The 26274-nt window shown below is 40.0% G+C and overlaps 1 protein-coding gene across 3 annotated transcripts; it reads right to left on the reverse strand.

Moving 5' to 3' along the window:
* Positions 1–2725: 2725 nt before the first annotated feature.
* GNE (glucosamine (UDP-N-acetyl)-2-epimerase/N-acetylmannosamine kinase) lies at positions 2726–25147 on the reverse strand. 3 transcript variants are annotated; one of them, XM_087822769.1, is made up of 13 exons: positions 25077–25147; positions 20479–20684; positions 18556–18794; positions 18343–18414; positions 14372–14524; positions 13783–13995; positions 12547–12634; positions 11304–11514; positions 9155–9284; positions 8589–8810; positions 6578–6760; positions 5638–5754; positions 2726–4814 (listed from the first exon to the last, which is right to left on the reverse strand). In XM_087822769.1, the coding sequence occupies exons 2-13, from the start codon at positions 20640–20642 to the stop codon at positions 4579–4581; spliced, it is 2028 nt and encodes a 675-aa protein (XP_087678895.1). In that variant the 5' UTR covers positions 20643–20684; positions 25077–25147; the 3' UTR covers positions 2726–4578. The 3 variants fall into 3 exon arrangements, with proteins under 3 accessions (XP_087678895.1, XP_087678894.1, XP_016078331.1); XM_087822768.1 differs by having other exon boundaries at positions 18343–18794; XM_016222845.2 differs by lacking the exon at positions 25077–25147 and adding an exon at positions 21004–21629 and having other exon boundaries at positions 18343–18794.
* Between the last annotated feature and the right edge of the window lie 1127 nt (positions 25148–26274).

The raw sequence follows: 26274 nt of genomic DNA on the forward strand, positions 1-26274 counted from the left end.
TGTGACTTGTAAGGCTAGGTCATAAAAGGCAATGGAGCTTGCAGCTGGTTTGTTGGAACACATAAGCTCTGGTAGTTCTTGAGCCACCATGTATAAAAGCTCTACCACCCTGAGGCTGCCATGCTGTGAGGAAGCCCAAACCAGCCTACATGGAGAGACCCTGAAACTCCAAGCAAAGAGATGTGCCTGGCCAGTCCCTACTATTCCAGCCCTCTGCTACCCCAGCTCCAGGCACTAACAGTGAATGCATCAGACACCCTGCATCAGAATTGCCAAATAGAGCCTTTCCCAAATTCCTGACCCATAGAAACCATGAGAGAATGATTACTGTTTAAGCCTCTTAAGTTTTGAAGTGGTTTGTGGCACAGCAATAGTAAGTTGGGATTGCTTCTAAAGCCTACATTACCCACATGGGCTACATGAAAAGAAGAGAGTTGTTCCCAGGGGCTCAGTGAGTGCTCAACATTTAGTTTCAAACTGCTTTCTTGGGACCACTTTGCTTTTTATGTCAAATTTTAAATGTTATTCATCATAGTACTAGAAGTCATAGCCAGAACAATTAGGCAAGAAAAAGAAAAGGCATCCAAATTGGAAAGGAAAAACTAAAACTATTTGTAAATGACATGATATATATAGAAAACCCTAAAGACTCCACCAAAAAAATGCTAGAGTAAATAAATTCAGTAAAATTGTAGTATGCAAAATCAACATACAGAAATCTGTGGCTATACACTAATAACAAACTATCAGAGAAGTTAAGAAAACAATCCCATTTACAACTACATTAAAAGAATAAAATACCTAGGAATAAATTTTACATTGAAAACTATGACACTGGTGAAAGAAACTGAAGATGACACAAATAAAGGGAAAGATATTTTGTGCTCATGGATGGGAAGAATTAACATTGTTAACATGTTCATACTACCCGAAGCATTCTACAGATTCAATGTAATCCTTAACAAAATTTCACTGGCATTTTTCACAGAAATAATCCTAAATTTCCAGGGAACCACAAAAGACCCTAAACAGTGAAAGTGGTCTTGAGAAAGAACAAAGCTGGAGTCATCACGCTCCCTGATTTCAAACTATATTATAAAGCTATTGTAATCAGAACAGTATGGTACTGGCATAAAAACAGACAGATATCAATGGAACAGAATAGAAAGCCCAGAAATAAACCCACACATATATGGTCAATTAATTTACAACAAAGGAGCCAAGAATATACAGTTGAGAAAGGACAGTCTCTTTCATAAACGGCATTGACCTGAAAACTGTATTACACCATACACAACAAAAATTAACTCAAGATGGATTAATGACTTGAATGTAAGACCTGAAACCATAGAACTCCTAGAAAACGCGCAGTAAGCTCCTTGACATCTGGCTTGGTGATGATTTTTTTGGATTTGACATCAAAAACAAAGGTCACAAAAGCAAAGCTAAACATGGGACTACACCAAATTGAAAAGCTTCCATACAGCAAAGGTAACCATCAACAAAATAAAAAGGCATCCTACTGAATGGGAGAAAATATTTGCAAATCATATATCTGATAAAGTGTTAATAGCCAAAATTGAGTATAAAGAACTCTTATAACTCAATAGCAAAAAAAGCCAATCTGATTAAAAAATGGGCAGAGGATCTGAATATTTTTCCAAAGAAGACATACAGATGGCCAACAGGTACATGAAAAGGTGCTCAGTATCACTAATCATCAGGGAAATACAAATCAAAACCACAAGGAGGTATCACCTCACGCCTGTTAGAATGGCTATTATAAAAAAGGCAAATACTGAGTGTTGGCGAGGATGTGGAGCAAAGAACCCTTGTGCACTGTTGGTAGGAATGTAAATTGGTGCAGCCACTATGGAAAACAGTACAGAGATTCCTTAAAAAATTAAAAATAGAACAATCATAAAACCCAGCAATTCCACTTCTGAGTATCTGAAGAAAACAAAAACACTAACCCCAAAAGCTTTATGTATCCCGTGTTCATTGCATCAGTATTTACAACAGCCAAAATATGGAAACGTCAACAGATGAATGGATAAAGGAATTGTGCAGTGTGTGTGTGTGTGTGTGTGTGTGTGTGTGTGTGTGTGTGTAAATAGATTATTATTCAGCCATAAGAAGAATGAAATCTTGCCATTTGTGACAATGTGGATGGACCTTGCGGGTATTATGCTAAGTGAAATAAATCAGAGAAAGAAAAATGATGTCTGATCTTACATGTGGTATCAAAATAAACAACCAGCTCATAGGTATAGAGAACGGATTGGTGGTTGCCAGGGGTGGGGGAGTAGATGGTAAGTGAAATGAGTGAAGAGAGTCAAAAGTTACAAATTTCCAGTTATAAAATAAGTAATTCATGAGGATGAAATATACAGCATGGTGACTATAGTTAGTAACTATTGCACATTTGAAAGGTGCTCAGAGTAGATCTTAAAAGTTCTCATCACAAGAAGATAATTCTATTATACTAATAGATATATTAACTAGATTTACTGTGCTCATTTCACAATATATTTTTAAAATGTTACATCATAATGTTTTCCATTATCAAAGTAATTTTTCTTCTGGTTAAGAAATCCATATGAGATGCCTTAAAGAAGTTACATGACCTTCAGAAAGTAAGCAATGCAACAAAATAAATTTCTTTTGGGAAGGGAAATGCTTTTAGCTAGTGAGTTAATTTAAGAAAACAATAAAAGTGCTAGGATTTCCACAAAGAAATATATTTATTTTTTCTTTAGAATTTGGCTCAGTAACAAAAATATTTACAGTAAAATAAATTAAGACGTGATTATTAACCTGAATTTAGTAAAAACTAAGATTTGGTTTTAGATTCAATACCATCCTTCATATATTTGGGTAGCAATGCAATTGTTTGATGTATAGAGCGGTTACATACATCACCAAGGAACAACTGATGCCCCTTCACAGTATACCATCTTGCCCCAGACACTGATGGCGAGCAGACTACTCCCCTCCCAAGAATCACCAGGAATGCTTCAACAACAACCAGGACCTGGAGATTATTTCAGGGCTGGTAGAGTTCTAAGAATTAATCGACTTATTTTTTCACATTAACCCACCAGGAAGGAGAACAAATGTAATATTAATTCCTTCGCTTTATTTTATATGCTAATACTGAAACAATATACTATAGAAACCTTGAGGTTCTCCTAAAGCAATAAAACAACCTGAAAAACATGCATATGCTTTTTTAGATCATCTAAAAATACCTATAAAACCTATCACTAGTCCAAATACTGTGCTGCCAAAATTTACACAGCATTAGGAATATTTGATTAAACTCACTGCTTACAGATAATGCCAAGGATAAGTCATTATTACTGAGATATTCTTATTAAATAAAGCTTTTGGTAGCCTGCAGTAAATAGAATATATTCACATTTTAAATTTTTTTGATATGAGAGGTGGTATGGCTTAGCAGAAAATGCACTGAGGGATCTGGGATCAAACCCTGCCTCTAAGACTTGCCACATAACTTTAGATATGTTTAAACACTAAGTTTGGGGTTCTATAAAATGGGAATTAAAACACCTATGTAACAGGCTGCAAGAATTTAGAATACTGTATTTTTGAGGCATACCTAGTTCAGAGCCTGGCATACAGTAGGCACTTAATAAGTGGTGGCTATTAGTTTTTCTTCCAGGTTGTAACTGACACCAAGAACCATGGCCTTTGTATCTTGACAGCAGTGAAAGAATGGAATCTTATTTAGCTGGAATCCAAATTCACAGATGTGGGCTCCAGGTCTGACACAAACACTGCCTTAATAGACACTCCAGGGCCATATTCAATGTAGTATGAACAGCTACTGAAGGGAGAAGTGTCAGCTTGTCAAAAGCAAAAATCCTTTTGGGATGGTTAATCTCCTTTCAGAGGCTGTAAGTCCTAGTGGCTTCTCAGCTGTCCTTAAGAAGATAAGGACAAGGTCACTAAGGCCACTGTAATTCAAATCCCTGGTCTAAAGTTGCTCAAGGTTCTGTGACAGTAATAATAAGTACCTTTTGGGGGTGACAGGTATGTCCAATATGATTGTGGTAATGGTTTCACAAGTGCATGCATACACTGAAGCTTATCAAACTGGGCACTTAAAAAAAAATACCTCAATAAAGCTGTTTTTTAAAAGAAGTTCATGGTGAGACTTCTATTTCCTGACTAGATCCCTTTCTGCCATCTAAGTTTAGGGTCAGAGGAGGAAGGATTATAATCCAAACTCCAGTGTCAAGGTCGCATTCAAAAGCAAGGCCTACAGGTCTGAGTGGTACATCTAGTAAGCAGAGGCCTAAGGCTATTGTAGCTCCTTTTGGCACAGAAAACTGAGTGGTATTTATAACATTTGAGCTGAAATGACCCCAGAAAGAGCAGCATCTACAAAAATGGGGGTTGGGAATGGTAACTTTGGAAGAGGAGACTAAAAGCACAAATTACTCTGCAAAGTCACCTGCCAAATACCAAATTTAAATACCAAATTTGCTTTTTAAGAAATGCACATCTAAGAGACAACCTGAGAGTCTCGGTCCGTGTCCACTCCTGGGAAGCCTAGTAGATCCTGCGTGTGGTGTAGTCCAGAACCATGCTGGCAGCACCGAGCAGGGCAGGATCCACCAAATCCGAAACCACCACGTCCACGTCCTGAACCGAGGACAAGGCTTGCTGGCGGATGACGTCTTTGACAATGTGGATATAGTGACTGGCTAGGATTCCAGAGAGGATCACAAGGGAAGGATTCATAGTGTGGAGGATGTTCACAACCCCAAGACCCAAAGCCGTTCCAGCTACAGAAAAACAAAAAATAAGTTTCAGGAAGAGAGCCAAACTAAAAATGCCCAAGAGGAAGGTGGAAAAGAGCCAGCAGCCAGGAACATTCATACTATGTAATAAAAAGTACCAGAGGCAATACTTTTAAAGCTGTTCATGATTTACTCTTACTATGAGAAAATCATCATGGGATACTTTGAAATGAAAAAAGCTGGGTATATAATTGTATGTACTGTACTTTACTATCTCAACTAAAAAAATATAGAAATACTAGAAGGAAATGTTAATAGTTGATCTCTCTGAACAGTAAAGCTCAGTGACACTTTTCCTTACTCTCATATTTCTCTAACTTTCCTATAAAATGAAAAAGTTGTTTCTTCACAGTTGTAAAACTAAACCCAAATAAACCTATTTAAAAAGACAATGACACCCTAGCTGGCTTTGCTCCGTGGTTAGAGCGCCAGCCCTCGGACTGAAGGGTCCTGGGTTTGATTCCGCCAAAGGCACGTACCTGGGTTGCAGGCTTGATCCCTGCCCTGGTCAGGGTGCAAGAGAGAGGCAACCAATCCATGTCTCTCTCCTACTGATGTGTCTCCCCCCCCCCCCCCCCCCCCCCACTGAAAAGCAATGGAAAAATATCCTTGGGTGAGGATTAAAAAACCAAAAGGCAATGCTGCCAAATACCTTGAAGGCAATTCCCTTTTTCTCTCTAAGCAGGAAAAATACCTCTGAATAAACCCTGCAGAGCACCAGTCCTGAGGGAGGCTGGGCATCTAGGGAAGCCCCAGGCAGTCTGAGGGCCTGTCCACTGTGGCAGAGCCGCCGGGAGCCAACACTCACCTGTTCTCAAGATGCTCTGGGCTTTCACGTTGCCAAGTTTTGCAGCTTGGATGAGATGGAGTGCACCCACAGCTTCATCTTTGGGCACTGACATCCCTTCCACCAAGAGCAGGTCTTCTGTTTGAGCAGAGGTAAGGAGCAGCAGTCATTATTGGCAGCCCTGTGGGGAGGCCAAGACTACAACCATGCCGGTGGGCAGCAAGCCCCCACGTGGGAAAAATCTAAAATTCATATGTTTCTTTCCCCTAAATTTTTTCAGTGGTTCTGGCTTACATCTTACTACATGATACTCTGGCCGTTTATGCATCAATACCACTGTTTCCCAAGCTTGGAAATGTTCTCTTGCTCATCCAAACTTGCCTTGCTAGTGCTATTTGCCCTCTGACTCCACCTCCCAGGACAGCACCCTAACGCTCCCTTCGCTGTGTGAAGAGGGTGGGAGGGAACACTGGTGTCCTTATATGTACTACATTTCTTGGCCATCACTCTTACTGCGCTTGAGAACACTATATTATGATATTAAATGACTCCCTCTCCCATTAGGCTGGAAACCATTCTGACTTTTATAACACGTCCAGAAATAGTTTTAGTTCAAATAGACCTTTTGAGTTCAAAAACAGTAATATGTTCCTCCATTTAATTCTTCATTAAAATGTGTATTAAATACCTCCCTGTGCTAGGGGCTGAGAAAACAAAACTGAAAGAAATCTTTCCCCACTCTCCTGGAGCTCAGGACCCCTGTCTATCTCCACCACTGGAATGAAGTGTTAATAGGGGTCAGAATCAAGCAGACTTTGGAGCTTCAGCGTGAGAGAGCCCCACTTTTCTTCTAGGAAGGGAAAAGGTTAAGAGCTCTGACTTCAGTGCTCTCTTGGAATATCTACTTGGAAGTACTTTTCTACCATTTAGCTATTTAATCCCTCAGGAGAAAGAAACCAACCATCATGTAGCTTTTTTGCTTCTCTCTGCAAGGCCATTCCAGAGGCATATGCTTCAATACATCCATGGCTTCCACAGGAGCAATCAGGCCCATCTAGAGACACAACAAGGTGGCCAAGTTCTGCAGCACAGAAGGAGCTTCCATGGATCAATTCATGCTGATGGATGATTCCCCCACCAATTCCTACAGTGAGAGATAGCAATCATTGAGGTGGCTCTTCATTTGAAACAAAATGGATATGGCAATGCCTCATCTGTCAAGAAAAGCTTTAGAATGTGACGTTCTATGTAATACCTACCTTCCTAGTAGCTGAAACTAAGTACCAAAACTTTATTTGGAAGCATCTTGGATGGAAATAATTTTAGCAGATCCTCTGATACCCTGTGTTGTATCTGCTTGGCTCACCATGATTTCAACCACAGCTGTAGCAGGCAGTTCCGTGCAAGCTCAGTCTCACCTTGTGATGATAGCAGACTACCTCAAGTACACACTGCCCATTGTTCTCACCAAGGCTTTCTCCAACACTAAAAAGCTTAGCCATGTAAGCACAGTGCCCAGAGGCAACCTTCAACCAAGGCAAGACAGGAGCCAGCAGATCCAAGTGGACAATTCTAAATGGTATTCTGCAGGCTTTGGGGAAGGTTCTGGTAGATTTCAGCCCCCACTTTTTCTCAAGGCAACTGTGATCATGTATCCTCTAATGGCTCTCCTCCTACTCTGTTCTACACCTGCCCACTCCCTCGCTCTTGCTTCTCAGAATCACTGCGAAAATAAAATACCCACACCTAAATCCTTGTCTCAGGCCCTGTTTTGTTGGCAGACAATCTTTCTAAGGTACCAAATACCTCCTGCTTTCTTAAACAGAATGTGAAATACGATTCTGCCTCCTAATACCATCATGTCTAAAAATCTACACAGTAATTATGAATATCAATGACTATCTTGTGGAGCTTAGGAGTTACTAAGGAGTAAAGGACACTCTGCTGTAGCGGGCTCTGCTTTATAGTTTTCCCACCATCTATTACTTCTTGTGGCACCTACTCTTCAACCCCCACCCCTCTTATTTGCAGCTTATTAACTGCCCTGTGCTAGGAAGTGATAGCCAAGCTTGCTAAAACTGTATGCAAGACTAAGAGAAGTATATGAGCGTAAAGGGGAGGTAGTGTAATGTTGAGTTTAAGAGCACACAAGTGTTGAAGTTAGGTATATTTAGGACCAAATGCTGGCTAGACCACGTACTAGTTGAGGCTGTTTCATTTAAAAAACAAATTGAGACATGAGCAAAAATGGCAGAGTAGGGAACTCCAAAAGTCCATCCCTCTACTAAAGCCATGACTAAACTGGCAAAAACTATCAAAATCAACTTTTTTGGAACTCTGGAAAGTCACCAAAAGTTTGCAACAACCAGGGGGGAATGCTTAATCAAGAATAAAACATTATTAGTAAGAGCTTTCTGGCATTTTGTGGTCCCATATCTCTCTCTCTCTCTCTCTCTCTCTCTCTCTCTCGCGCGCACGTTCCCAGTACAGATGGCAATACCGGAGAAAGCTAAACTAATTCTTAAAGAATTGTGGTAGTTTGTTTTGACCAGCTCAAAGGGCTTGCCTTTATCTCACCTACCTCAGAACTCTTCCAGGCCTCAGGGGGCTACCCAAGGGGAGTTTGTCAAAAACATCTGAAGGCAAAATATACTTATTAGTCTCTGCTGCTTTGGGAAATGGGTAACAGTGGGGGCAAACTATACTAACCAAAAAGACTGGGGGGAAAAGCTGGGGGATGAGAAGTTTGGGGAGTAAGGGTTTTGAATAGCTCTGACAAGCTCCTGAAATTTCAGAAGGCCTCATACACGCGCAGAAGAGACCTGAGCATACCCTCAACTCGCCTGCGTGGCTCACCTTCAGGCTCTACTCAAGCAGGCTAACGCAGAGTTGTAAACTGCCTGGCTGAGTGTTAAAGGTGTGCCCCAGTACACACCCTAGCTCCTGAAGCAACTGTCTCCTACTCCTCTTACCTGTGCCTGTGATAAATGTCACAAAGTTTTCCAGGCCCTTTCCTTGGCCAAATTTCCTTTCTGCCATGGCGGCACAGTTGCCATCATTGTCTACCCACACGGGCAGATGCAAAGTGTCAGAAAGGGGGGTCCTGAGGTCCACAGAGTTCCATTCTTGAATCAGTTTGGTTGAATGAAGCACAATTCCTTCCCGAGGATTTACACGGCCACCTGTGGAAATACCTGAGCTCCACCACAAACACAAGGAAGATAATTCCAATTAGCAATCTTAGAACAGTGTGCCAACTTTCTGGGCTTGGAACACAAGTTAATTCACCCAACATATCCTAAGAAACATTACTAAGGACTACAAGGAAATGACAAACAGTACTGAGCTAAATCTGTAGATCCCAAATATGCAGTGCTATCAGTGCTTCTCCCATGCTTGTTGACCCCTTGCTTGGGGCCCACAGACAGGACTGGGAGCCATCTAGAGGTAGTAACTTGACGTTCAGTCCTGCAGCAGGATTCAGTAAATTTTGTACATTAAAATGAACATTTCTTGGATATGTAATTCACAATCTTACCTACTCCCAAAATTCTGCAGTTCAGTTTTACAGCTTCTGCTGCAGCTTCTACACACATCTGTAGGATTAAATTAATCCTCTCTTCATAGGTTTTAGGATTGAACTGAGTATACTTCTTTACTATTTCACCCTAAAAGAAAAAAGAAAAACACTGTCTCATTGGTCTTAGCTAAGGAGTATACACAGTGAATCTCTTGGCCTTTTTCATGTTTTATCAGACACTGCCATAGGACAGTACTACAGATTTTGATGATGCTTCAGACGGGAGCCACCGTCTGGCTTGGCCAGCCCTAGGAAATACCCAAGTTGTTTCCTGGGAAGCCATTCTGGCATATGGCTGGTGAAGCAATGACAACTCCAACTCCAGAGCCAACCAGATGGGCCCCTCTCTTAAGCATAAGGTCAATGTTGGCTAATCTGAATCTTCGTTAAAAGGTCGTATTTTACTCTTTCAAATTTTCCTTGCTTAAATCCCAAGGCAACTAAGTAAATATCCTAAGTACCCTCCCATAGCTGAAGCCAATAATGATATTGTACCATGATGTTTAAATTACTGTCTTATGATGTTTTAATACCAATCAGGGACAGTCCCTCCTACTTATTCCTGTTTTTAAATTTGTTCTTTGTTCTTCTTACTTGGGCATTATTTAAGTAAATTTCAAAATAATGCTGTTAAACTTTTAAAAATTTCATTGAAATGTTGACTAGAATTATGTTAAATGTGTAATTCAGTTTGGAAAGTGCTGACGTTTAAAAAATACTCAGCTTTCCCATCCAAGATATTTCTCAAGCCTTTACATTTTACAGTAAAGTTTTATAATTTTCTTTATGTAGATCACATAGTGGATTATTCTTAGAAGTTTTCTTTGTGTTCTAAATAGGATCTCTTTTTCCATTCTTCTGCTATTAATGGATTTTTATACATTACGAAGGTTGAAACTGCCCTTAATGATTGCAGTTAAATCCAAAGTTGTGGTTCTCAGCCTTCACTGTGCATCAGGATCACCTGGGCAGCTTTGAACAAATACTGATGCCTGGCCTCCACCCTCAGAGATTCCAATTTAATTAGTCTGGGGCAGGAGCCAGGTATCTGTATATTTTTTAAAGGTTCCAGATAATGCTATTGTGCAGTCAGGGTTGGCAAACACTCACCTAAAAAAAACTAAAATCGTTGCTTATAACTTCATATAAGACTGACATTTATATATTTATCATGATATCCACCCATTTTACTCAGTTGTCTTATTAATTCTATAAGCTTGTTGGTTTACTCACATTGCCTGTAACGTTTTTTGTTTCACCCTGTCCACAGTCTCCATATTTGCTTTTGTACCATGCCTTACTCCCTTCATAACTTCCAGAATTACGTTCAATAATGTTGTAGAAAACATCCTTCTTTTCCTCTTGATTACAGTAATAATGCCACCAATATGGAATATATCATGTTAACGTTAAGAAAATACCCTCCTATTAATACTTTGTAAAGAGTATTAATAAAGGAGGAGTTTGGCTTCTCTTGAGAAAATCATATTTTGTTTTGCTTTTCTTTATTGACCTAACCAACTTTGTGTTTAAAATCTTTGCTATTTCTAACGAACTCCCGAAACTTTATCATCTTTATAAAGATTTTTCTTCCTTGGTAAATCACTAGAGATCATTTTAACATGGACAACTTGGTGCTTTTATAAAGGCTCTCTCAACCTCTATCAACACTGTGGTGATGGTTTGGTTCAGGGATCGAAGGTATGCTGTACTCAACCAAAATCATGTTCTAGAGGAGATGCAATTGCCCTCACATGTGCAGATACCCTCCCTGGGTAGTAAGTAATCAACATACTCCATAATCCAAGCTGTTAACCAAGTACAGAATTTCAGGTCTCCTGGGTGGCAAAAGCCCTCCCTGGGTCCTAAGGGGTCTCCCGTTGTCAACTCAAGTCTCCTAACTTGGCTTCCCTGAGAATTTTTACTTTTTTGAAATGTTAATGATTAGTAAAATACTGACAAACATTGTAATGGATCCAAAAAGTCAATACTGTGGCCATGTGATTACAAGCTTTCATGATGTTTCTAGTTTTACGTTCCAACCACACTTTTTAAAAATCAGTTACTCATATGAGATATAAAGTTAAGACCTTAGGAGTTCTTTTACCTTCATGCTGACTATTGCAACTCGGAGGTTCGTCCCACCGAGATCAACAGCCAAGGCACTCAGAGTCTCAAGAATATGGTCAATGTCTTGAGAGATATTGTCCTTCACAGGAGGAAAGCAGAATTTCTTTTGCAGTGGCTCTTGAAGATCAATAGATTTGAGAAACTTCAAAATCCTTGGAACAGCATTTCCATCCCCATATATCTTTGAACTGCAATATCCAAAAAGTCCATTTAAATGCTTCTCTCATACATGCTAAAGATATTGAGGACATAGTATTTACAGAATCTCAGACTTGAAGTACTAAATAGTTTGTACTTCTTCCTTTTAAAATAACATCTGGATCTCTTCAGCAACATAGGAAGAAAGCAGCTTCATGTCACCAATGCAATGTCGAATTCCACTGCTGAAATAGAACTGCTTCCAGCCTGAGATACCATTTAAAAAATGTCTAAATTATCAAAGAAAAATTCTTTGTTAAGCCAGTTTCAGAATATAACATATTTTGAGAAAATGAAGTATTTACTTATTTATTTATTTATTCATTCTATTTATTTTAGTTTTTATCTTTACATTAAGGGGGGGAGTTATTTTCAGGAAAAAAAATATTCAAATACAGGAAAATCTCATTTTGAATAGAAAGGGTGGTCTAAATTAAAATGCTGAACTATGCCCTTTTTTTTTCCCCCCCCTTTTACTTGTGCCTTCAGGGTGAACTAGACTATTTTTAAAGAAAATCAGTCAGCCCGGCTGGGCGTGGCTCAGCGGTTGAGCATCGACCTAGGATCCAGGCGATCAGGGTTCGATTCCCGGTCAGGGCACATGCCCGGGTTGTGGGCTCGATCAATGACTCTCTCATCATTGATGTTTCTATCTCTGTCTGTCCCTCTCCTTTCCTCTCTCTGAAATCAATAAAGATATATTTTTTTAAAAAAAAAGATCTCCTTTAAAAAAAAAAAATCATATTACTTTGTAATTCTTATGGAAATTCAAAGTAAGCTAAAGAAGTATTTCCTAGCTATGTTAATTAACTGAGACAAATAAAAAAGTTAGTCTCCATCAGAGCCCTTGGTAGAGGCACCGGGGGTATATTAGCAAGCCCTGTCTCACCCAGCCAGGGACCCTGAGGGACGGAGAACGAGAACCCTGTTAGGATGATTAAACAGTGATCACAGCTTAGAAATGATACCCAAAGCAGCTCCTCTTTTAGATCACTTTAAAAAAAAAGGGGGTATGTACTCACCAAGGGTACTGTTTACCAAACTGAAGGTGTAGCGCTTGCAATATTTTGTCTTGGGTGTCAGCATCCCGGACATGAAGGACATTCTCCCCTAGGTAAATCCAGTGACACAGTACAATAATTCAGAAGTAGGAATATCCAAAGGATAAAGAAATTAGCCGTGTGTTTTCCTCATAATTATCCCTGAAACTCAGAGGACTTCAAATAAGTCTTCTTCTAGAGAGACATAAACTTTTCTACTGTATACCTTTTAAAGCACTCTCAGCATGATTTCCATATATCGAATACTTCAGGGCACTAGGGTCCTTCATTCCCAAAGAAAATTAAGTTTTTGTATGTTTCTTGAAATAAATAAGGTGGGTTCATCTAGAATCCACTTGTCACTCATCTAGTCAGTCATCTAGCATGTCCACTCTTTAGTCTGCCCAGCCTCCTATCTCCTTAGCCAGGTGTTCAATCAGCTGGCCAGGCCAGGCTGGTCAGTCAGCCAGCCAGCCAGCAGCTGTTCAGGCAGTCACTTTCTTCCATGTAGTTTCTGACCAACATGGAGCAGTAAATAGAGTAAAAATTTTCATCTGATGGCTTCCATTTTCTCTGTGAAGTAGAGAGCAAGATAATACTTTGGGAATGGAAGGGAAGAAGGGCTAAAGATAACACAAAGTCAGGGCTGCAACTGTGATGACTCCGAGACAGAGCTGGGGCTGATGTCCTTGATTCCAGTCCAGTTCTTTTTCTATGAACTACATACATTTTTCCATTAGCTATAGAAATATATTTGCATGTAGACAGTATTAGAACTCAGACTAATGTTAATAATAGGATAAACTCAGTTAGCAAATTCATTAATAATAATCATACTTTAGTTATTAAGGAGGCATCTTACTTAGAGAACTGCCATGCTCTAAAGTACTGACTAAAGAGATTCTACTAGGCCTAGAAAATGAAACACTAGCATTCATATACTGCTAACACATTAAACTACATTCTCTTTTAAATACAGTCATCAAAAACCACAATTAACTAAGAAACTCTTAGCTTTAACTGATATTACAAAGACAATAAAAATACAAGTAGAGCCCTAAAAAAATTTGGTAATCACTGTGTGCTATTTATAGATTTTAGGGTACAATTGGTCATTAACTTCATTCACATTGATAAAAATGTATGTTTTTATCATGCATACCTTGTAATAATTCACATATGTATTAAGCCTAGTCGGTTGAAATATAAGGTAGATACCTGTTTCTCTTCCAATCTGACGTGTTCCTAGGTTGATCACAGGTGTTCCAAAAGCTCCAACCTCTCGTACCCCACAACTGCTGTTCCCGATCATACAACCGGCATGGGCAACCAACTGTATAAACTGGTCAAATGGAACATGTTTAACTGCACGGAAATTAGGATGATGCTCAATGCCCTTCTTCCGCATCACTCGAACCATCTCTTTGCTCCCTGTGAAAATGAGAAGAACCAGTTGTTACATGGTTTATGAGACAAACAATTTTCATTGGCAAGTACAGCCCTACTTAAAGAAATCTCCCCATAAAAACTCATAATAGTTATTAGGGAAATAGTCATTTTAATTGTTGATCTTTCTCATGAGTGATGACTATCTAAACTAGTTGTCCAGTCAGCTCTCTGCTTCAACTCATCTAGAAACTTTAAACAGCAGCAAAACTGGTGATCCTTTGAAAACTGGAACAAATTTCAGAATAGAGCAGCCTTCACTACAAAATGAGCAAGATAGCAAGGGTGGTAAAAAGAAGACATAACAGAAACATGTAACTGGAAAGGGAGGTGGCATGCTTTCATTTTTAAGTCCAATTACCTGCATCAATATTTGGAAACAGAACTAGGGTCCGCTTGTTAAATGAGATAAGTGCATCCAATGTTAACTCAAACATTTTAATGGAATGCTTAATGTCAGTGGTCACGGGGTGCTGTAGAGCAACAATGTAGTCTTTAGGTTTTACATCATCACCTGTTTAAAGAAAAATCAAACCACATTGCTTCATTAGTCAAGAATCTCAAAGGGGGGAGAACCAAGTTCCAAAAGGCAAACCCCAAAGTCTGTGCATTTAAAAATGCTAAGGAAAAAACAGCCTGTTACATTTTAACCAGGCCATCCAAATTAGGTTCAAATGATAAGAACTTATAGCAACAAATCCAAGGATTTGGCAAAAAACACTTTACAAAGGTGCTTGCTACCACAAACAAAATATATAACTTTAAATAGAAGACACTAGAATTCATTGTTTCAAATACAAAATATTTCAAAGCATTAGAAAAATGTGAATCTTCCCAATTTCTAACCAGTGTTTCTCATGAATTATCAGCAATATCAATGAATAATAATATGTTGCAAATCAGGGCAATTAGAGATTGAATGAGCATTAAATATATTTCATATAATACACAGGAGCTTCCCCATACCATCGCCCACCAGGTTCATCAAATGACAAGTATTTCTAACTCAGTTCAAAGGACTAGAAAGGCTTCACTTATAAATGGTTCAGATGGACAGTGCTTACGCCAAAGAACACAGAACTTTTATCAACAGGGCCTATATTTTCCCATAAAACTAAAATGAGCTCCACTCTCTTGTTTTTAATGAGAATATATTTCTTTGTGGTATTAATTTTAATGATAAATTTTATAATGCACTTTATCATTAATTTCCAAATTCTAACAGTAGCAGTTATTTTTTATGATTTATAATTTTTCTTTATTTTTAAATAGGTTTTTATTTATTTTCAGAGAGAGGAAAGGAGATGGATAGAGAGATAGAAACATCGATGACAGAAACATCGATTGGCTGCCTCCTGCACACCCCCTCCTGGGGATAGAGCCCAAAACCCAAGCATGTGCCCTGACCAGGAATCAAACCAGTGACCTCTTGATTCATAGGTCGATGTTCAACCACTCAACAACACCGTCCAGGCTATTTTTTATGATTTAATGGTAACAGAATTTTTACTAAGAATCTTCAGTAGTATTTGATTGAAAAGATAATAGGTTCCTAAATTATATTTAAAAGATTATTGGTCCTATATTATGTTCTAAACTGGGGTTTGGGGGATTTAATTATTAAATTTTTGTGCAAAGACTTAAAGTCCTGAGAGAATCTATCAGAAACAAAAGTCTAGAAAGATGAGATCAACATAAGTTTAGGTAATTCACTAGATATAGATCAGGGCTATTAGAAACTATGGGGAGAGAAATAGCGAATAAAAGAAATAAAATACATGGTATAAGTTGTTCCCACTACAATGCACGTTTCTATAATGTGAATTAGCTCATCTGTGACTGGTAAATAGAGGAATAATGTCAACCTTTAATGTCGTAGTTGTTATTCATACATGATTCCCCATGGCTGGATACAAAGAACCGTAATGTAAATGTACACAACAGGCTGTGGAGAAATACAGCACCTGTCAGATGGCCCCTTCACCCCACATTCTTTCTCTTGGTTCAGTGTGCCCATGTACTCTGTCTTGAGAACACTTTCAGGGCAAGTGTCTGTGATCTTTGTGGGGTTTGTTGGCTGTTGGTTTTTTGGTGGCAATTTTTCTTTGAGAGCGAGGATGTTATAGAGCTCCTGCAGTCCCATGCAAAGGCTCATTCTATATAACTTATTGCTAAGGAGCAAGTGGAAGATGAAGAGGAAGAAAAATTCTGGCAGTTAACCCCACGAGAGCTTTCCTCTTCTCATTTATCTTCTCAAGTGTGATTAAAAAACATCTGCACTATATAGAAAATAACTATATAATGCAGAATGCAGCAGGATTATACTTTGTAATTTAAGACTATATGAAGCCAGTTTCTTTAGAAAAGAAGGATGGCAAAAGAGCAAAAAGTAGTAAAAAAGAAAACACAGTAAATGAGCTGGAGCTACCAATCTCTGGCAACAATACATTTTGTGCAAAGCTTCTCAATGCACAATTTCTAACATCCTCACTCTGCCTTTATCTCCAGAACTCAGCAGCTTCTGCACTTCCACATGACCCTTCCCATTAAGGTACCATCATTTTGTTTTGTGTTCAAGTTCTATACTTACTGTGGCGTTTCTTTCAATATTGGGAATTTAAAATGTCTTTTTAACTTTGCTAATATTTTTATTAGGACTGTTATTTAGTAATGTTCTGGTTAAAAAGTTGCATGTTCTCAGTGGCCCGCCCAACACTTTTTCCTGTAAGTAGGGTGATAAACATCAGAAGCAGCAGGTACAGACTTGGCGCAATGTATCACTGCTAGGGGTAGGTGGCTTGGGCTCACTGTCTTGTTCCCACCCTCACTCCTCGTTTTTTAATCTAGTTTTTGCTATTTTGTCATCTTTCTTTTCATAAAGAAACTGCTCAAGTGGTTCCAAATAGAACCTTAAGCCCTACAAGTGCAAGCTTGCTACATTCTGCTTTATAAGGATTATTTTCTATTCATTACAAGTTTTTCCAAAATCCAGTTTTTCAGAATACATATAGAGCTAACAGTATAATTAGAACAGAATGACAGAATGTTTACTTAGAAGCACACAAAAAGAAGAGACTAAAGAGACAAGTTTGTTCCACCAGCATTAGCTGGACAGGTTCCTTAATAACTACAAATCTGTCCAAGAATAAGAAATATATAGAATGGATTAAAGAAAGCCCGTTTTAATGTGATCTGATTTAAAATATAAGCAATCGCCCAGCCGGTGTGTCTCAGTGGTTGAGTGCAGACCCATGAACCAAGAGGTCCCCAGTTTAAGTCCCAGTCAGGGCACATGCCTGGGTTTCAGGCTTGATCCCCAGCAGGGGGTGTGCAGGAGGCAGCCGATAGATGTCTCTCTCATCAATGTTTCTCTCTATCCCTCTCCCTTCCTCTCTCTATAATCAATTAAAAAAACATAGTTAAAAGATACACAATCACTGAATATACAATCACCTATTATTCATTAACTTCATTATTCAATAGATCTACCTCTTTAAAAAGGAGAGTCCTAAATACCTAAACAGATGATTAAACCTGGTTTGTTCTGTAGCTAGTACTCTCATTATAAATTAACCAAGTGAAATTCTGTTTGTAAACCTATTTTCTTTGCCTCTAATTAGCAAAAGGTAATTTCTGGGAGGCTAGATCATTGAACATTGAAGAGTTCAGACCTTATCTATTTACAGAGATAACAAACTGTAATGGTACAACTATGACTTTTGCTTTTATTAATAATCACCATAATCTCTTTTAATAAGTACTTATGGCTTACTGCTTTCAACATTCAGTATCTCATCTGAGTATTCCAACAATCATGTAAGAAAGATATTAAAATTAAAAATAACAAATTTTTCATTGTACTAAAAACCAAAGTAAAGGAAAACAAAAATAAAAACACTCATAATTCTACTAACTAGAAATAAATATTATAAATGACTTGGTGTACATACTTCCTTAAACTTCCCATTATGTTACTGTTTTCATAAAAATGGAATCATGTTACATATAAATTTTGTAGCTTGCTTTCCTCCCACTTTTTGCTATGTCAGGATCTATCCCAGTAACTAAATATTCACCCATCACATTATATCTAATGGATTAAAAGCATTCCATTGTATAAATGTATCATAGATTCAATCCATTAAGCTTCTTTTACAGAAAAGGTGAGACTCAGAGAGGTGAAGTCATACCATAGGGCAAGATCTATGAACTAAAACCTTAGCTTTCTGATTGCTAATGGAATATTCTAGCCATGACAGTTTCTGAAAGCACTGAAACATACCCTACACTGACAAGCACAACCATTAAGACTGAATAAAGTCTGACACATACCTAACCACATGCGAATGATGCTCATGTAGTCTTTGTTCTTGGCACAGAGCAGTTTGTCATAGGAAGGGCAACCTGCCAAAAGGATGCGATCATGGTCCTCACACATGGATATCAGGTGTTGCTCAGCACTTCGGGTGCAGCACACATGATAATGAGCCAGTTTTGTTATGGCATGTCTGATAGAATCATCTATGGTCCCACTGACCTCCCCACCTTCAATGTGAAGGATTCGGATGTTCATCAAGGCAGCAGATGTTGCCAGTGCCAGGGCATCAAACCTGTCTCCATGAACAATCATGATATCGGGCTTCAGGCGATTAAGGACATCTGGTAGCTTCACTAGGGCCAGGCCTACTGACTCGACCATGGCTGCCTCATCTTCCCCTCTAACAATCGTGTGCAGTCTTGTGTTAATATCAAAGTCATCTTGTTCAATCATGCGGTAGGTATTTCTAAAACAAGAGAGAAATAAAGATGTGACAGCATGTTCTTAAATATAGAGCCACAAAAACATGAGAACAATCTAAAATCAACTCTGAAGGGAGAAATACTTTATGAAATTTTATTAAATAAACTGAAGTATAACTTACAAAAAATTAAAAGCACAGGCCATAAATGCATGGATCACTTGATTAATTTTTCTACCTACATACCCTGTAGCCACTACCCAGATTAAGACATAACTGTACAGCATCTTGAAAATTTCATTTGTGCCCCTCTCAGTGAGTATCTGGAGGGAGAACTATCTGAAGGAGAATTTTATTTTTTATTAGGAAAAAGAGACCAAAATTTACACTGGTCATGGCTTTTTCATTTTTTTATATTTATAAATTTTTTCAAAGAAATATGCTGCTTAATAGGGAAAAAATGTCACAAAAGCACAGCTCATTTAAAAAAACTAGTAGGGAACCAGGACACCTGACATATCACAATAATATAAATTTCTGAATGATGGAAAGTATCACTTGAATTTTCCTTGTAAGTTACTATTAATGCAGCATAATTTGGATTGGAGTGAAAATGTAAGTTTTACAGCATTAAATTCGCTGGGACTCCACAGTTTCCTTAAGGCCTCTCTCCCACTAGTCTTTGGTCAAACTTTTCTCACAGAAAAGAACCCACTTAGACTTTCACTTCAGGCTCTGGCTAACATTTCTCTTCTATTTCGTCCTGTCTTTGTCCTGTGTAGGTAGGAAAACCCGTGTGTTTTCTCAGGCAGAATTCATTTCACATTTTTAAAAGCTATGGAATTTTGAGTTGTCCATACATTTCTTCTCTACTGTACTCTAAGTCCTTAGTGTAAATTGCTAAATTGGTTCTTGGAGGCAAGTTTTTACTTATTTGTTTTTGCTGTTGTTATTATCTTGTTTTTAAAGAACAGTCTGAAAAAAACAATTTTACTTTAACACAAACTTCATTCATATTTAATATTGTATTTCTGACCGTCTTTGGAGGTTGCATTAACATTTTCATGCCACAAGGGTGCACTAATGCTACTTTATTACATATAACAAGATGAATGTTCATCTTTGGTTTATATATTCTGCTCTCTCAAAGATTTCTCAACTTTTATTTTTCATATTTTGAATGATCGATAACAAGCCTAATGTCATCAAAATAAATATCAAATAAATATAAATGATAATGGTAATATAACATTCTATTTTGCCTTGTAAATCAATTAAATTTTTAAAATCTTGTTCCATATCTACTACTTTATATGCTGTTGATCTATATTACCAGTTTTAATGTAGAATTACTATTACACAACAGATTACATGGAATCACATTATTATATCACATAATATATAAGTGCCATTTCTCCTAAATGTAGTAACAAATAATAATAATATTAATAGCTATCACTTACCAAGCACCTATCAAGCAGCATCATTGTGATGCACCCTCTATATCACTATCTCCATTCTTCACGATAACCTCCAACACAAGTCTTCACTCCATTTTATAACTGAGGAATCTGGGGCTCGGAGATGCTAGCAACTTCTCCAAGGCCACATAAAAACTAAGTGGTAGAACTGGGATTTGAAGCTAGGTCCTCATGGTGCCTAGGTCCAAGCTCTCTCCAGTACACCATGTTGCAATGAAGAATATCATAAGAAAATGCTTTCCTCTTACCCATAGTCATCTATAAGGTGAGAGCCAAGCACCACCACATCAAGGTCAAAGAACTCAGGTTCTGTTTTAATGCCAAACATGATTGGAGCGAGCTTAGAATAATCAGCGCGGTTGCAGGTAGCAACACAAACCCGAAGCTTCCGGTTATTCCCATTCTTCTCCATGACTTGATTTTTTCTTTTTAAAAGGTCCTTAAAATAGAGCTCCTAAAGTTGCAAAAATAAAAATTATTTATGATCAGAATGACAGGTCCTAGATATAAACAGAATTTTACAATTGTAACTGCTTATCCACCACTTAGCATAGTGATTCTTCACCTTTTTCCCACAGCACTTCTGTGTGATACAGCCACTGGCACATCCAGAGTTATGAAATTCCAGGTGACTAACTATAACTCCACCCCTTTTTCTCACACTTAAGAAAATATACTGGAAACCATTCGGCTGGGCAGGAGTGGCTCAGGTGGTTGAGCGTCACCCTGTGCACTGGAAGGTTGTGGGTTTGATTCCCTGGCAGAGCACATACCTGGGTTGCAGGCTTGAGCCCCAGTCGGGGAGCTTATGGAAAGCAACCAATCGATGTTTCTCTTTCTCCCCTCCTCTCTGTAAGCACGTCCTCAGGTAAGGATTTTTTAAAAAAGAAAAAGAAAATATACTGGAATGCAATTTAAAAAGAGTGGCATAAATCAAATCTCATTTAAAAGGCCAGCAAACATCAGCTCTTTATTAGTTAAAAATTACTTGCCATAATTCACAATTGATCCCAACATACCAGACTGTTGCAAAACTTTGAGATACTGACCTAGTTCAACTCTCACTAACCAAAAGGAAAACACAGGTCTTGAGAGGGGAAATTACTTCCCCAAGATTCAGGATCCCATCTTATAGGGGATGATACCTATTCACCCTCACACCATACACTCCCTATATTACAAAACACTGTGATTAGTGCTGAGGGAGAGAGAGATGAGTAAGGCAAAGATTAAGAAACAATAGAACAGAAAACAACAACCTACCTTTACAGCCTCCTTGGCACCTATTGTCAGTGATTACAAACTTGACCACTCCCAATGCCTACCAGAATTTCCCATCCCACAGGCACCTAAGTCGCTATTCCAAACAGAACTCATTTTCTTCTCTAAACCTGTTTCTCCTTCCTTGTTCTGTTACAAACTTCTATTCATCCAAATGCCTTGACATCCTTGTCACCTCTGCTCCTCACTCTGGGCCTCCTAAAGCCCTATCAATTCCACCTCCTGAATATCTTTCTAATCTGTCTCCTCTCCATCCCCACCAGGACAGCCACTAGCCCAATCCCTCATCCTAGGTCTGAACTATGGTAACAGCTGTCAAAGTAATTTGCCTGTCTCTAGCTTTGCCCTGCCTCCCACAAACTTTCTGAGTGTTCTTTCCAAAGTTCATAAATCTGATTATCATGCTAAACAGGATACATCACCTCTGGATAAAGCCCAAATTCCTGATTTGGACCTAGCGCATCCTTCCATCCATTTCTCCCCTAACTACAATAACCTCTACTCTGTTTCAAAGCCAGTGGGCCTCCATATCTGTGCTCTTCTGGCTGCCAGTACCTCTACCTAAACTTCCTTTCCCTCTGACTGAACTCTTCCTCATGCCTCCGAACTCAGCCTAAGTATCCCCGCCTCTGGAGGACTTGCACATACACCTCATTCCTCCTCACCCACCCTCTTGGTGCCGTGTTCCTGAGCACTGTGGCCCTAACATACAGGTATGCACTGTTGCTCAGCTCTTCCACCTTCCTGGCCCCCCACCATTCTATACTCTCCATTCACAAAGTAAAAATCAGGGGCAAGGGATAAGAGGTATGTTTTATGGAGCATTGTAAACTTCTTTATATCAACATAAAATTTCACTTCATGGATTGATCTCAATGTTTATCTTTCAGGGCATGTATCAGTGTTTAGAATTTGGACTCAGGGATCCAGAAAAGCTTGAGTAAGGATGCCAATAAAAAGGGAGCTGCCCTTTAGGTCAGGGTAAACAAACTCTGAAATTCAGTGGAAATCCTGTCAGTAGCCCTCTGTCATTGGCATCTCATCTCTCTTAGGCTAGAACTTCCAAGATCACACAAATTGCCCATCACTGGGCCCATTCTGAATTTACAATCTCAGTAAAAGCTAATCCTACCCAATGGAAAGCATTTATAAGATAATGAAATAAGCATTCTGTCAAGAGTTGTACTGTAAGTCCTTACTTAATGTCGTCAATAGGTTTTATGACTAAGTGAAACAAAACCAATTTTACTATAGGCCAGCAATTTTCAACCTTTTTTCATCTCACGGCACACATAAACTAAAATTTTGTGGCACACTAAAAAATATATTTTTTGCCAAACTGACAAAAAAAAATAGGTATAATTTTGATTCATTCAGGTACTGCCCGTTTTAAAAATTCTTGAAACACACCAGTTGAAAATCACTGACCTATGGCATCTCATCAACATTATAAGAAAACAATACTGCTGTATTCATAAGATCCAAGCACTACCTCATAATTAAAGAGACAAAAACATTTTTCTAAAACTGGCTGTCTTAGGTGTTTTTATACATAATCCTTTTCCCACTCACTAAATTTAAGCTGAATAAATTGTTGATGATATTTAATTTGCTGGGTGAGGCAAAGCAAATCATTCATGGTTGATCAATTTGCATTTACTTTAAAAGAACAGTAAACTTTCCATCTGGCAACACTAAAATGCTTAGTATTTTCCAGGAAACTCAAAGGTATTCTACCAAAACTGAGAGTAAACTAGCTATATAAATAAACTATGAAAAATACTAAGTTACTTAGGCCAAAACTTCTTTAAGGAAGGAAATTAAATCTTAAAAAGAAAATAATAGGCCCTGGCTGGACAGTTCAGTTGGTCAGAGCTAAGGTTGCAGGTTCGATCCCCGGACAGGGCACATACAAGGATCAACCAATAAATGCATAAATACGTGGAATAACAAATCGATGTTGCTCTCTCTGTCAAATCAATGAATCAATCAATAAATAAATAAACTCAGCACTCAGGACATTGCCCACACCCAGCATCTGCCTTGTGTCTGTTTATTTCATAAACATCCATGAATGAGTATCCAAGAGAACAGGATACTGTAGCCCCCACACACACACCAACTTATCTGAGGTTTCACTCTTCGAGGTTTCAGTTACCCAGGGTCTGAGACTATTAAATGGAAAAATTCCAGAAATAAACATTCCTTAAGTTTTAAATTTCACGCTGTTCTCAGTAGGGTGATGAAAACTCACCCCATCCCATTCCGTCCCAGTGTGACTCATCCCTTTGTTCAGTGTTGTATCCAAGATATATACGCTCCAGACCTTAGTCACTTAGTAGCAGTCTCAGTTATCAGGTTTATAGTTACAGTACCACACTGCTGGTGTTCAAGTAACCCTTACTTTACTTAATAATGGTCCCAAAGGGTAAGCGTAGTGATGCTGGCAGTTCAGATATTCCAAAGAGAAGCCGTAAAGTGCTTCCTTTAAGTGAAAACATGAAAGGTCGCAACTCAATTAAGAAAAAGAATCATATGCTGAGGTTGCTAAGATCTACAGTATGAACAAATGTATGGGTGAAATTGTGAAGAAGGGAAGAGAAAAAAAGTGCTAGTTTTGCTGTCACACCTCAAATTGCAAGTTAAAGCCATAGTGCCTAAGTGCTTAGTTAAATGGAAAAGGTATTAACGTCATCACAGGTATGTATACATAGGAAAAAACACTGTATATAGGGTTTGGTACTATCTGCTGGTTTCAGGCGTCCTTTGAGGGTCACTACGGCATATCACTCTTCTCTCAGTGCAGAGAGGATGAGACTCACAGAAATAAAAAGGAAGAGGCTATATGAAAGTGGTCTGAAATTCAGAACCCTATTCCTGAGCTATAATTCGGTTTGGCTTCTTCCAGAGCTTCTACAGTTGGGTTAACCAGTTATCTACAATGCTAAGCTGTACCCCACCCTCCTCTCTATCAGAGGAGCAAAGAATGCTTTTTATGCTGTAACAATTTTACACGTGTGCTCAGGATGGGGTGTGAGTGCTAAATAAAACTTCCAAGGAAGCATATCACGCTTCCAAGGAAGCCCAGGTAAGACTACTCAGGGTTGGGCGCAGACCTTCGAAATCATCTCTTAGTTTAACCTTTATAACCTGGGCAACTTGCCTGCCACGCAGCTCTCCGCCCTCTCTGGCACACCTGCGTTAACAGGACATTATCTTCGCTGGATAGCATTTCCCAGGGTTAGAGGCACGCCGGCCCCCCTCTAACCGCCCCCCCCCCCACACACACACACGCACACACACACCTCGCCGGTTACTAGCCCGGGGCCGCACTGAACCTGCCCGCTTCACCCGCCACCAGGCGGGGCCTATAACCGAACTAAAGAGGGGCCCTGGCGTGTAAGCCCGCGGACGACAGGGCGAGGCCCGGGTCGGGTGTGGGCAGGGGGGGGCGCGATGCGGTGCAAAGCCGCGGGCTGGGCGCCGGAGGAAGAGGCCCTAGAGGCCGGGAGGATGTTCCCTGCGAGCCGGCCTCCCGCGTCCCCGGCGGACGCGGGGCTCTCACCAGTCTCGTCTCCGGTCCGCGGCTCACTCCCGCGCCGCCGCCGCTACGCCGCCGCCACGCCTCGAGGGCGAGAGCCTGAGGCAGTGCCCGCCCCCTCGGCTTCCGCCCCGGGGCCCCCGGGGCGATGACTCGCCGCCCGGGCCCCGCGCGCGCACCCTTGCACACCCACCCGAGCACGAATCGGCGAGCGCGCCCTTACGTCACGTGAGGAGAACCTCGTGATTGGCTGTGCCCTCCTAAGCCCCACCCCCCGTAATGGTTTCTGCAGGAGGCCGGGGGGGACTGAGGTCTTCCGCGGTCGTGGCACCGTCGGTGCTACCAGCCCCGGTTGTCCCTCGCCGGCCTCGCGGACGCGTGGAGGTCCGAGCCCTCCCACGGGGTAGTTGTTCTGGCCTTCCGCTCCCTCGGTCACCTCACAGGCCGTGGCCAACACAACACTGGTGCAGCCGGCCCTCCGCGGAACCCTGGCGCGGGCAGGCTCGGGGCAAACCCGAGCGGGTCCCGAGGGCGAGCTGCGCCCGGGCCGCGCCCAGCCGGCGAGGGCAGCAGGGGAGGCAAAGCCCTCACGCAGCCGCTGATGAAGACTATCGATCGTTCACATTCCTCACTCCCTACTGACAAGCTCTGAGTTGGTGGTAACAAAACATTTTTTTTTTACAGCCATTAAATAATTCGCCACAGATGAAACTAAACAGTTTAACAACTCTTCATACATAAGGTGAATATCATATGCAGTCAAACTTTTGCACTTCAGCCCGGCCGGGCGTGGCTCAGCGGTTGAGCATCGACCCAGGATCCAGGCGATCGGGGTTCGGTTCCCGGTCAGGGCACAGGCCCGGGTTGCGGGCTCGATCCCCAGTCGGGGGCGCGCAGGAGGCAGCCGATCAGTGACTCTCATCATTGATGTTTCTCCCTCTTTCCCTCGCCTTTCCTCTCTCTGAAATCAATAAAGATATATTTTTTAAAAGCCAAAACTTTTGCACTTCATTTTCCGATTAATGATGAAGCTCTCATCTGCATGAGAATTATTACCCGTTAGCTCTCCTGCAGCCAGCTTGGAGCCACTAAAAGGTCACATCAGGCACAAAAGGACAAACACGAAGGGATTTGGTGCAAGGAAGTGCCATCGGATTTCTTTTTCAAATTTCACTTTGACTGCTGTGTGGACAGTGGATTGGATCAAGAATGATGGAAAAAA

Source organism: Miniopterus natalensis, chromosome 12, assembly GCF_054644295.1.
Source record: "Miniopterus natalensis isolate mMinNat1 chromosome 12, mMinNat1.hap1, whole genome shotgun sequence".
In the NCBI taxonomy this organism is placed as follows: Eukaryota; Metazoa; Chordata; class Mammalia; order Chiroptera; family Miniopteridae; genus Miniopterus; species Miniopterus natalensis.

Coding starts and splice junctions, on each gene's coding strand:
- GNE (XM_087822768.1), bottom strand. CDS start 20,642: ATGGAGAAGAATGGGAATAACCGGAAGCTTCGGGTTTGTGTTGCTACC. Junction 11,515..12,546: donor TTTGGTAAACAGTACCCTTG/GTGAGTACATAC, acceptor TGGATATTGCAG/TTCAAAGATATATGGGGATG. Junction 4,815..5,637: donor CCAGAGCATCTTGAGAACAG/GTGAGTGTTGGC, acceptor GTTTTTCTGTAG/CTGGAACGGCTTTGGGTCTT.